The 13,501-nt window shown below is 46.3% G+C and overlaps 1 protein-coding gene across 1 annotated transcript in view; it reads left to right on the top strand.

The window, feature by feature from the left end:
- PTGIR (prostaglandin I2 receptor) overlaps positions 1-13,179 on the top strand; it is a 29,917-nt gene extending 16,738 nt beyond the window's left edge. Inside the window, exon 2 of the mRNA XM_035120995.2 lies at positions 12,138-13,179. Within this exon, the coding sequence (XP_034976886.1) occupies positions 12,138-12,389 (252 nt within the window). The 3' untranslated portion in view covers positions 12,390-13,179. The remainder of the gene's footprint in view (positions 1-12,137) is intronic.
- Positions 13,180-13,501: the final 322 nt, after the last annotated feature.

Genomic DNA, 13,501 nt, shown 5'->3' with positions numbered 1-13,501 from the left:
CATGAAAATCTCACCACAGACCGGGGAGGAAAAGACCAGACCAGTTAGGAGAAATCTCGGGCAAAAATGTTAAAAAGTTAAATCTGCAGACAAAATGGCATTAGGAGGAATTCACATGAACATGTTCAAGAGCTTTCGGGAGGGTGCTTTCTTAAAAGAAAATCCACACATTTCTGCTGAAATGTGGAAAACCAAATTAAAATTCATGAAAATGAGAAACGGAGAGAACCAGAATAGACCGATTCACCCCTCCTTACGTAGTCATGATGGCTCTATGTAACCTGGATCAGAGGCAGGATGCCTTTGAAGAAGGTTGGGGAGCAATTCAATAATGTTTGCATTTAAAGGTGAGCCCATGTGATTTGCACTTTCCAAAATGCTATGTGAACCGAAATGCAGAATCTGACAAGAGCAGGTGCCAGGAACAGGTCAGCAACAACTCACATGGCTTCAGTGAACTTTTCATTTGAAGAAACAAAACAGCTCAAGAGGCCAGGCCTAGTGAGCACAGCAACTCTTCCTTGTAGATCTTGCCCCAACAAGGCAGTTGTGAGGCCTGAAGTTCCCCGCCTTCCCACAGCTCCCTAAGTCTCCTCCCCCAAGTCCTTCCCAAACAATCTGAGACTCTGTTGTCTTGTCCATCTTTGCTCCACCCTCTTCATACCTCTTCTAGTCCTGGGAGACCAGGAGAGAGATACAGCCTGCCACATCTCTGCCTCTTGGCCTCCCTCCTCTCCAGCTTCTGCTTCTGCCTCTGATTCTGAACTGCTCTCTGCCACAGACTCTTCCTGCTCACTAAACCTTGTTACCACTCCAGCTTCTTGACACCTCCTCCACCTAGTCTGCTCCCTCTTCTCCCTCTCGTCATCCCACCACCATTCCCCTACCCTTCTTGCCCTGGGGATTCCCTTGGGTGTTCCCCAGCTGGTGGCTTTCACCTTTCAGCCAGTCCATAAACACCAGCCTTCAAAATCTTGCACTTCTCTGAATTTTGCATCTTGGGCCAAATTGCATTCAAAAGCCTGTACATTGTGCAAAATTTCACTAAACTACTGGTGAATTTTCACGAGGATTTTTTTTTTTTAAAAAAAGAATTCACGTGTGGAAGCTGATGTACAAATGTACTGAATATAAGACTGGAAGGATGAGCAATGGAAACCAAAATGGGCACATCTGCCCATCCCTACCACTGAGTAAAAGTTGCTGGGGGAGGGAAGGTGGAGAAAGTGACTGGGCTCATATCCCAAAACATCTGCTTGGCTAATGTGGGAAATGGCCCATTGAACTTGACAGGCCTTAGCTCTCTTCCAGCAAAGCTCTTCTTCTATTTTGGTGAAAGAAGCTTGAAAAATGTTGGATGCTCCCGAGGGGAATCTCTCAGAACAGCCAGAGAGAATCACCAGAGCGGAAGACATTGCCCAAGGCACTCCATGAGGGGGCTTTTGTCTGTGCTTTAACCTGCATCATCTAGACCCCAGAGCAGTCACAGTGGGCTCTCTGGCCTGGGAAAATTCAGGTTGTTTTAAAACCTCTGGGCCAGTACCAGGAATTTTAAAGATAGTCTTTCGTCCGTATGGGGATAGCTCTTTAATAACTGGGTCTTTATGGCTCCTGAGAATTTAACTGTTTCACCCGCCCCTGCCATCACCCTGGAGGTTTCTGTGGTTCGATTTGAATAAAGCAAATCTAGACTGGTGACTGGGAACGGCCGCCGAGACCACATAACACCAGTCTTGAAAGACCTATATTGGCTCCTAGTACGTTTCCAAGCACAATTCAAAGCGTTGGTGCTCACCTTTAAAGCCCTAAATGGCCTCGGCCCAGTATACCTGAAGGAGCGTCTCCACCCCCATCGTTCTGCCCGGACACTGAGGTCCAGCGGCGAGGGCCTTCTGGCAGTTCCCTCATTGCGAGAAGCGAAGTTACAGGGAACCAGGCAGAGGACCTTCTCGGTAGTGGCACCCACCCTGTGGGACGCCCTCCCATCAAATGTCAAGGAAATAAACAACTATCTGACATTTAGAGGACATCTGAAGGCAGCCCTGATTAGGGAAGTTTTTAATGACTGATGTTTTAATGTATTTTTAATCTTTTGTATGAAACCACCCAGAGTGGCTGGGGAAACCCAGCCAGATGGGCAGGGTATAAATGATGATGATGATGATGATGATGATGATTAACAACATGAGTTGTTATTTATTACGAACATGAGTTTGACCAAACTGTGGGAGGCAGTGGAAGACAGGAGTGCCTGGTGTGCTAGGGTCCATGGGGTCACGAAGGATCAGACACAACTAAACGACTAAACAACAACATTATTAACAATCAGCTCAAAATCTTTCTACAGTAGTAGTAGTAGTAGTAGTAGTAATAATAATAATAATAATAATAATAATAATAATAATAATAGCTTCCTTCCTTCCTTCCTTCCTTCCTTCCTTCCTTCCTTCCTTCCTTCCTTCCTTCCTTCCTTTTCCTCTGACAGGACTTAAGCTGGCTTACAGACAAAAATAGGAACCGTTCAAAACATTATTTTAGTAGTAATTGAATTTATACCCACCATTCCTCTCCCAGATGCCCAGGGCGGCAGTCTTGGAACAAGTGATGCAACAACAAAGCAAACACCTTTTTATGTGTTAACACCACTGAGCATGTACAGAGTGTCTCCCCTCCTCCCACTGGCACACACACACACACACGCACACACACACACAGCTGAGCAACCCAAACCATTGCCCATCTATTTTGGATTAAAGAGAAAGACGTCCAGGGTTCTGATTACCAGGCGGGGTTAATGCCCCCCCTTTTGTTTTTAGAATTTAAAACAAATACAAATCCAACTCCTTTGTTAGCCTGCCTAGGAATAAGAGATGAATCAACAATTATCTCACTGGGAGACGCTGACATTTTTGCTGGTAGCTGCTCATTTAGAAATTGCTAAATGTTGGCCTGTCGACAGACGCACAGTGCGGTCTCAGATGTCAGGTTAGCACGGTCCGAAGCAAGTGGAGCCCTTTACCCTTTTATAACACCAGGCATTCATTTATCTCCTCTATGAGACAATCAATGGAGGCAACATCTCTCCAGAAGCACGGAAACATCTGGAGAGACTTATTGGCCGAGAGACTTTTGTGTGCATCGTAATAAACTTGTTCTAAGTAGTGGTTCCAACTTTAGACTGCTGTTACGCATCTTTCCAAGAAAGGGCAAGCGAGCTGCTACCATACTTTGGTTGCCTGCTGTATACTATATGTGAGATAGCCATAAAATGTATATATTGTAAAAACAGAACAGCTTGCATCCATCGCCCATAAAATGCCAGGCAGTTCTAACCACCCACGGTGGGGTATCCGGCCCAAATCGGGGTTGTTGAAGGATTGTTTTGCATTACTGTGGCAACGAGAAAGGGGCAGGGCAGGGCTTTGTTGAAACAGCTGAGGATGCCAACTGGGCGTGGACAGAGGGCTGTGCTACAGGCAGGCGATAAGGAGCCCGGGCTCAAGATGCCAGAGGTGACTGCCAAGTTTGCTAGTGCCACGTGGCTGAATCCAAAGAACGGTGCTCTCTGGCACCGGCCTGGCAAAGGACAGGCTGTGCTTGCAGGGGCTGCTGTTCCTTGAGGAGACCTTGCAGGGGGGTATCCCTGCAGCAGGGCCAAATTTCAGCAGCAATCGGAGCACACATCCTGGTTTCAGCGCCACATCTGGCGTGCCAAGCGACGGCAAGGGCAAGGAGGTCTCTGGGTGTGCTGCAAAGAGCCCGTCTCCGCTTGCCGACGAACCGCCGCAGCCACTCTCACGGTTAAGGCGCAAAGTGTCGTGGGTTCAGAATCGAGGCCACGCTGCGCGGTATCAGATGGAGACTTGCAGCTGCTAATTTCCGCACATCGAGCAGAAGTGCGGTTTCAGGTTTCAGCAGGGAAGAAATCAGCTTTTGGACACGGCAAGGAGAGGCCAAGGTTGAAAGCGCTTCGCTGTTCTAGATTCAGATGATAACTTGGGGGGAGAAAGGCAATTCTTCAGAAGGCTTTGTGGTTATTACTTCACCTTATTTCTTTCCCGTGGGTTTAGCAATCAGAGATATTGTGAGCTTTTCCGCAAGTTGTCTGAGCGACCCAGAGACCTTGGGACAAGAGCTCACAGAGGAGGCCCATCTCTCCACTTCCTGGGTGGAGTTTAGAAAACACCTTGAGGAGAATTAGTCCAGTTCAGCATTCATGGAAGACAGGGCTATTGATGGCTACGATGGCTCGGCTCTCTGCCTCCAGCAAGATTCCCTTATGTTCTTCTGAGTTTGGCGCAGCTCTGAATTACTTGGCTATATTGGCTGTTTTCACCGGTGTCTTTTCAATTTGGATTTCTAAAATACATTTGAACTGTCCCTATTTTAGGCTAGCTGTCCCAGATTAAAATGCTGCCTGTAATTTGTTCCTGCTTTGCTTGAGAAAGAGAGGGGGATACATTTTCACAGGCTGCTTTTCGGAAACGTTGCTTGTAGCCCTCCCTTTCCCCCAGAGTTGAAAGGGATTTCATTTCGACCCCCTCCGCCGGCTCCGGAAGCGTTTCAACCTTAGTGCGCCTGCAAATGCAAGTGAGCACATGGTCACCAAGGCACCACAAAGCGCGCATGCTGCGACTGAAGTGCTATCATTTCTAAATGCGATTTTCATAGAATCATAGAATTGCAGAGTTGGAAGGGATCCAAAGGGTCATCTAGCCCAACCCCCTGCATTGCAGGAATCGGAAATGCAGCTGATGGGGAGAACTTTAGACTGGGAAAACCAGAAATCAAGAGAAATCAAAATTAATAGATTCACCCAACTCTACTAGAGCATTCAGCAGGAGGGGTGTGTATGAGAGAGAAAGAGAGAGAGAGCATCCCTTAACATAAAAGCTTGTGCATTTTCTAAATACACAAGATAACGGTCCCTATTTCTATATCTGAAATTTCTGAGGATAGTACGGTATATATTTCTTTCGACGCTTGTGACTGTTGAAGCCACCCTCAAGTATAAGTCGTAAGATGCAGCTCATCTGTTCAAAAAACAAAATAGACAAGCCCAATGAAAAACGAGGAACAAGAAACCAAAAATCAATTAGGCAGCAAGCAGAACAGTTCAGATCAGGAAAAAGCCCAGACAGCATCATCTGGGCGTCTTTTCCCAGAGGTTTCAGGGAAGTGAGGTAGTGTCTACCTGTCATTCACATATAGGTCAGAGAGGCAGAATGGAGGGGCATCCACCTGCCAATTTCTCATTGCTTAACTGATCTTGTTCTGGGAGGAATTACTGGCAAGAGGGTGGATGTCCCAGGGTGAATCGAGCGCTGCGTCTACCAGCTACAGAACCATGCTTTAAGCCAGACTTTGTCAGATGCTTTGGACTACAGCACCCATCAGCCCCAGACAGCACAGCTGCCAAGATGTGTTTAAACGATAGTTAAACCACAGATCTACCAGGCACTATTTGAACACTAAAGCATGTGCAGATCAGGAGGGCACAGATGCGCCACTGAGTCATGTGAGCTGCACCGAGAGGCCACATCTCCAAAATGTGTTCATTCCTGATTTTAGCATTATTTTCTGCTGCCCAGTTCCCGCAGCATTTAGGCCAGCAACACCTGCTTACACAGACCCCAGTGTTTGTAAGAAGGAGGGTCCTAAAACAAGTGTATAAACAACATTTTGCCATTGGGTTTTATGGTTGGTTGTGTTTTCCCCCTTTCTTTTCTTCTTTGTTTTAAACTTGTTTCATTGGTATTACGTGCTGTGGTGTTGTTCATTTGCTACAATGAAGAGCAGGCTGAAAGTGCTGAAAGTAAATAAATTAAATATGGGATGATGTGTTGGGGGCATAGGTTTGGCCCCCGCCCCTTCCTTTTTTTTCTTGGAAGCTAAACACTTTGCAAGTGCAAGTGGTGGAGGATTACAAAAATTTGGCATGGCACGGAGAGGATGGATAGAGAAAAGCTCGTCCCCTTCTCTCTGGAACTCATGGACCTCCAGTGACGCTGAAAGTTGAAAGATTCAGAAAAGAGAAAGCGCTTCTTCATGTAGCGCATAATCTATGGAACTCCCTGCCACAGGAGGCAGAGATGGCCACCAACCTGGATGGGTTTAAAAGAGACAAATACATGGAGGAGGAGAGGACTATTGATGGCTGGCTACTAGCTACGATGGCTCTGCTCGGCCTCCACAGTCAGAGGCAGCAATGCTTCTGAATGCCAGCTGCTGGAAACCACAAGAGGGAAGAGGGCTTTTGTGCTCAGATCCTGCTTGTGAGTTCCCCAAAGGCATCTGGATTAGATGGGTCATTGGCCTGATCCATCCAGCTCTTCAGCTGTTCTTAAGTAGCAGGATCCAGCTGAAGCTCTCCGTCATCTTCACTGCTGATCTCAGAGCGGCGGAAATGCAAACCTTGCCTGATCTTCACATCCCCCTTTTGCAACGCTTTCCCTCTTTCCCCATCCCTTGCGTGCCAGCCACAGCTCCTGCCCTTCTGTGATTCATTGCCTTCCTTAAAATAACCCCAAGTGGGGCAAAGATCACAACGCAATAGAAGCTTTCCCTACAAACTCTTGTTTTCTACAACACTCCCTTCTCCCTGCTGTCAAAAAAAGCACACCCCACTCTACCCCAAACCCCGGAGACTGGAGTTTGCCCAAATGCCGTACTCTCTTTTGAATCGAGAAACAATTTTGCCTAGGTTCACGTCTATATGGGATGGAGCTGCTCAGGGGGTGGGGGGTGGAATGCTCAAAGGTGAGGAGGAAAAGGCTCTCAGGCCTCACAAAGAGAAACTTTGGTACACTACTCAAAAAAACGTAAGGCCATAAATTATAATTATAAGGAGAGCCCAGCAGGATCAGGCCAGTGGTCCATTGAGTCCAGCATCCTGTTCTCACAGTGGCCAATCAAATGCCTCAGTGGGAAAACCGCAAGCAGGACCCGTCCTGAGATTTCCAGCAACCGGCCTGCCTTCTTCATGCAAGGTGAGAAGTAGGTAGGACCTTTGGCAACTTAAGTTGACAGAATATGCGCAGCTTGCAGACTTAACATGCAGAATAAGAGAACAAGAAGAACATACGTTTGGAGAAGGTTGGAAAGCGTTTATTGAATATATGGGAAATAACTGCACAGCTGAAAACGCTGGCAGTGTGAAGATAAATTCAACAGTGTAAATAAATATTGATGGATGTAATAGTGGAATACTGAATGGTAAAGTTTTTGTAAAATATGCAGGGGTTTATGATCTGCAAAATGGAGCATGGAAGGAGAAGAAGGGAAGTCATTGATATCTTAAGGATGCAAAAACGAGTACTTTAAGTTGTAAAACAGAAAATTTAATAAATAATATATTCCTTGGGATTCTCTTCCTTGGGCTTTCCTGACCCAGGTGGAGACTGGCCCAGTCCACTGGATCCCTTTCCAGGGTAACCTTTTGGCCCCTTCTCTTCTCCATCCTGGCCCAGCCAGTTGCCCCACCCCCCACCCCCCAGGGTCCCCCAACACAGTTTCATTTGTCCCCCTTTGAAAATGCTGCCTGCCTTGGCTATGAGATCCCACCTGCCTTCACTTGCATAGCAGAAGGAAGGAGAGCGATGAGCACTGGATTAAATTCAACGCGACATCTGAGTAGGTTATGCAAAGCAGAGTCTGTTCCAAGTATGTGGTTACACTTGGCTTACAATGTGGGCAGCTTGTGGGCTCCATGTTCTTTTGTCGAGCAATGATATATAAGGAGGTGAGCTTTATTCGAAGGGTTGAGAGTTGCTCATTAATGCCGGTAGGGGCTTCTGACAGGAGCTTCACAGGATTGTTTTTGATAGCGAAGCCTATGTTCTTCTTGTTCTCTTATTCCGTGTGTTAAGTCTGCAAGCTGCACATATTCTGTCAACTTAAGTTGCCAAAGGTCCTACCTACTTCTCACCTTGCATGAAAAAGAAAGGATGTTCTTGTTCAGATAGACCTTTTCAGAAGAATGTGTAGCATCCTTTTTCTTCCTTCAGTTGTCCATCACCTGCTCTTAGAGTCTCTTGAAGCCCTGCAATAGCGATACTAATACAGTGGTACCTCTACTTACGAATTTAATGCATTCCAAACGCACATTTGTACGGTAAGTAGAAAAAAATTGTAAGTCGAATCCCATAGGAATGCATTGGGAGAAAAAATTCGTAAGTAGAAAAAATCCTATCTAAACCGCATCCAAGATGGCGGACGGAGCTCCATTCATAAGTAGAAACATTTGTAAGTAGAGTTATTTGGAAGTAGAGGTACCACTATATGCTCCATGATGGCTATCAGGATTCTACCTCAACGCAGGCTTCAAGGAAGGAAACCAAGGCGCAAAATGAACACTCGAGCCGTTCAAGATCCCATTAAGCGAGATTGCTTCCAAACGACTCTTAAGGACCACCTGCTTTCAGAATTCCCTGATAACATCGAGGAACACTGGGCCAAGCTAAAAACATCCATTATTGCGGCCTGTGAGCAAACTATTGGATACCAAACCAAGAAACACCAGGACTGGTTTGATGAGAATGACAGTGAGTTTGAACGCATGATTGACAAGAAAAGGAAGGCCTTTCAGAGCTGGCAAAGAGATAGAAACTGTGCCACTAAGACAAAAAAAAGGCCTTCACAGTCACTTACGGACTTATTGTTCAAACTGTGTTTATGGAAGACAGTCTTACTCAGCTACGAGTGATCGCCAAAGAAGAAAGATGATATAAGGAGGGCTGTTTGACTTCTGCAGTCTCTCTCTCTCACACACATACACACACAGGCATACGCAGAGTCCCACATGAAATCTGACATCTAGCAGAGAATTAGGAAGTATTAAAACTGTACACTGCCTCAGGGAGGGTCGGGGGACTTGGCAGAAAGGCTGTATATCCATCCAATAATTTATCATTTGAAATCCCAGTTCCGCTGACTAGCTTGCATCATGACTGTGAAGATGCAACCGCAGCCGCATCGTTGTTCACGGTGCTTTCAGAAACGTGGACCTTGGATCAGACCAACTGCCACTTGAAATGCATGGGTTTTTTATCTTATCCACAGTAGATAAGGGAGTGTATCTTCCCATAAATTTAAATTAGCTTGAAACCAATGTAAACGAGCTTCATAACTGTCGCAGCTCCCCCTCCCCGACCAAAATTGCAATTTTGTGAGGGCTCTTTGAGATCTGTAACCCCTTTACAGGACTTCAGTTTCAAAAGTTCCTCAGTTGAGTGTGAAGGATCATACAGTTTAAATGGTTTAAATTTGTAGTGTAGACATACCTAAGGGGAACAATAAACCTCAGTCCTACTGAGGGCAGCCCTTAAGATTTGAAAGTACAAATGGTTGGGAGGACAGGGAAATGAACATGATCTCTGTTTTGATTGATGTGAGTTGAAAATATAAAATGGCATGTATAATGGCAACCCTGACATGCTTTGTTTAGAAAGGAAGTTGGCCGAATCTCTGGTCCTGGCTGCAAATCTTGCTGTCTATTTTATGTTTCCCTCCTGACAAACCCACATCCTAGTTCAAACACTGTTGAATGGATCCGAGTGTCATTTCACTAAGTATACAATATTGTATTTCCTGGAGCATCTGCCTCAAAAAGGTAACACTGAGGCCTCGCTTCGCTCCAAGGCTTGGAGTCATCAGCCTTAATTTGTGCCATCCAATTATGACGAGGTCCGCAATTACCTAGCAATCTCATTAACTCCCTTGTCATAAAACCATGGCGGGATTATTTCTGGTATGATTACGGTTGTGGCAGCGGAAGGAGCCGAGGGGTTCCTGCGTGATAACATCCAGGGTGCAAGAATCATTAAGCTACCTCTCTGGGATCTGGATTTAACTTATTATATTATATGCAGGAAGGTTGGGGGTGAATTAAAGCACAAAGAGATCTGTGCTCCTCATCCACCTGCTGCTGGGACAAAAAAACAAAACACCCTCCACTGTGGGCACTCCCAGATATACCGTAGACTTAATATTGTAAATCGGTCGTTCAGATATTGTAAAAAAGCCGTTGGCACTACCGCTTCTTTTTAACCTGATGGATTTTCCCCAGAAAGAGTAAATCCAGATTAGTTAGGTAGCCGTGTTGGTCTGCCGTAGTCGAAACAAAATGAAAAAATTCCTTCCAGTAGCACCTTAGAGACCAACTAAGCTTGTCATTGGTATGAGCTTTTGTGTGCAGGCACACTTCTTCAGATACACTGAAACAGAAGTCACCAGACCTTTATATATCATGAGAGGGTGGGGAGGGGTATTAATCAGAAGGGTGGTGGGAATAGGTGATTGGCTGTTAGGTGTGGTAAACCTGTTGATGACTGTTAACGACTGCAATTGGTCTTGCAGGATAAAACAAGGGGTGAGATGGCTAAAAATAGCTTTATCATGTATAATGAGATAAGAATCCAATGTATCTATTCAGACCAGGTCGCTCCGTGGTTTTAAGTTTGGTTGTTGTTGTTGTATAGTCGTTTAGTCGTGTCCGACTCTTCGTGACCCCATGGACCAGAGCACACCAGGCACTCCTGTCTTCCACTGCCTCCCACAGTTTGGTCAACATGAGTTTGACCTCCACTGAGCTTGTGCGGAAGGCAGCCACAGCAAAAGGATCACAGCTGGCCCCCTAAGATTCTTGAGGTATGAGGAAATCTCCCTCTCAAGCAAATTGCTACACGCAGCCCATTGAGCGTGGAGGGACTTTCTCTGTTTCAGTCACACTTCCCTCTCAGAACAATTGCACAACTCTCAGCGTTTGGTGACCGTGAGAGTTGCCAACTTTTTGATTAAAAACAACAACACTTGCGCTATGTTCGCACGATGGACTTTCATGAGCAAAAAATCCCTCTATCAGAAGAGGGGCTTTCGGCTGGTTAACAAGATCTGGGCCTAGATTGGTTACACACTCAGCAATTACCATATTTTCTAAGTATGCCTGAAGTACGGGAGGCAGCCACCAGGAATTTGAATTCATTCGAAGGTTTGGTTAAATCCAGAATGACTTGTCTTTTTTTATACGCTCTCCGCTGTTAAACCTTCTGTCTTTGCCTCTCCCTTCTTTGAAATCTGCTTGGTCTTCGAAGCATGTCGACTAATGTGTGGTGGTGAAAGCTGTGGCTTGCTCTCCCTTTTTGATCTGCCTCTGCAAATAACCGAGGAAACTTCTTAAAAACAACTTGCCGATGGTTCTTGACTCCAGTCCGCCTTGCAGATATATAAATAGAGTTGGTTCCCTGATGCGCTGCAGGGGGTGTAATGAAAAAGGAACCTATTGGCCTGGCAAACATGTGTACAGATTTGAGGAAGAGGCAAGGAAGGAAATTCCTGAAATGGCAGGTGGATGAGTTGAATACAGACTTAATATGAAAACCGCTTATCGTTTTTCTCTGAGTAGCTTGTGTGCCTTGGCAGCTACTGTAACTGACTTTTAGAAGACATCTGAAGGCAGCCCTGTTTAGGGAAGTTTTTAATGTTTGATATTTTATCATGTTTTCAATATTCTCAGGGTTTTCACTCACCTCCTAAGATGCAACTGGAGGTGCCAGGAATTGAACCCAAGACCTTCTGTGTGCATTAGCTGGCTGCGATCCAACTAAGCTGTTTGCAAAGAAGGTGGAAGGGCGGGCAGGGAACTTGCCCAAAGCAGCCAGGGGTTCCTTTCATTTTTTTAAAAAAAATTTTTTTATTGGTTTTGTATAACAACACAAAAAAGACAAAACATATAAGACATTTCCATCTACCTTCCCTCCCTCCCCCCACAAGTCCACTTCTGCCACAAGTAGATCCTGCAGGTGTTGAGAGTCAAAGGTAGTCCATTTTAAAGCTGGGTTTGTCTTCACCCCCCTCCTTTGCCCCTGGACCCCCCCCCCTGCCACCAGGAGGCCCCAAGACGAAATGAGAGATTAGGGTAGGGTGTCCCCCAGCTATTTCTGTATAATCCTACCAACATGCTACACAAACAGACAAACAAACTATTAAAAATATTAATTTCTTTGTTAAACATTGTGTTTGTGACTTCCTCAGATCCCTTCTTCCTGATTTTCATGATTTCAGGCACCCGCACGGTACTGGGCTGAAAGCGGCTACTGCTGTCCTCCTCTCCTGACTCCTTCTATTCTCTTCCGCCACAGATCCGGGCTTACATTGGGGGCATCAACCCTGACCACATAGAGAACGAGGACATGAAAGCCTTCCGATTCAGCGCCTTCAATCCCATCGTGGACCCGTGGCTCTTCATCATTTTCCGCAAAACCGTCTTCCGCAGCATCCGGAACTTTTTCTACTCCCAGTTCTGGTGGCCCTGGTGGTCCAGGACGCAGAAAGTGTCGTCCACGCTCGGGACACAGGATGGCATCCCTTTCCAAGACTATTCCGCCTGCTGAGAGCCAAAGCCACCCTACGGACGAGGCGCTTCCTGGCAGTGGGCGCAGAGGGACGGGGTGAAGACTCAGAGGAGGAGCTGAAATGATTCCCCACCCGCAAAGCACCTCAACAAGGATCCAGGAACTGGTGGGGCTAGGTTGGAGCAGGTGCGGGTGGCGAAGGAGCATTTATTGACTGCAGGCAGGTCTTTGGAGAGGAGAGATTCTTTCTCCCTACAGTGGCATCCCCCATAGGAAAGTTTCCAGGAGGACATAGGAAGTGGCCAATTAGTCCGTCTAGCTCAGGAATGTCTCTACACTGATTGGCAGCAGCTCTCCAGGGGTTCAGGCAGGAGACAATTCCAGCCCCACCAGGAGATTCTGCTGTGGAGTGAACCTGGGACCTTGAACAGGGGAATGATGACCCTTTCCATAGGGATGCTCTGCTTTGCGTTTCTTCATTAGTTAAAGAGGACGGGAGATCAGGGCGTCTGTAATTCAACCACCAAGAGGGCAAAACAGAGGAAGAGGATGGAGAGAGAGAGAGAGGAGAAATGTGACTGTGTAGCATTGGGTTACCTGCATGTTGAGCAACCTGTGCCAGTCCCAGCTCTACCTTGTTTGCTAACATACCAAAACAGATAACGGATATTAGTTTGTCTAGTTTCACGCTTCCGGCATCGATTAGCACACAGGGTTCGATTGTGAAGCTTTACTGTGAATCTTCGAAGCTGCAGAAATAAAAAGCGGCGAGTTTCTATCCAGCACGCCTGCGTGGCTGTACTTTAAAATGCACACAGACAGAGCTCAAACGGGGCCTGGCGAGTCTGTGGCTTAACTCTCGCGTAAACACAGCATGGAAGAAACCTTCTCCAACCTAGGATCATAGAGTTGGAAGGGGTCCCCAAGGGTCATCTAGTCCAACCCCTTGCAATGCAGGAATCTCAACTAAAGCATCCATCACAGATGGCCACCCAAACTCTGCCCTACAACTTCCCATCAGCATCAGCTGTGTCTGATGGAAGCTGTAGTCCAAAACATCTCCAGGGGATCAGGTTGGGGGAAAGTTTCCAAGGCGTACACAACTTTCTATTGCCATGTTGTTGAGCCAATACAAGCCAGCTAATGCTCCA

Source organism: Zootoca vivipara, chromosome 6 (assembly GCF_963506605.1).
Source record: "Zootoca vivipara chromosome 6, rZooViv1.1, whole genome shotgun sequence".
Lineage (NCBI taxonomy): Eukaryota > Metazoa > Chordata > Lepidosauria > Squamata > Lacertidae > Zootoca > Zootoca vivipara.
Note: the sequence above shows the minus strand (reverse complement) of the source record. Positions and strands in the feature narration are given on the sequence as shown.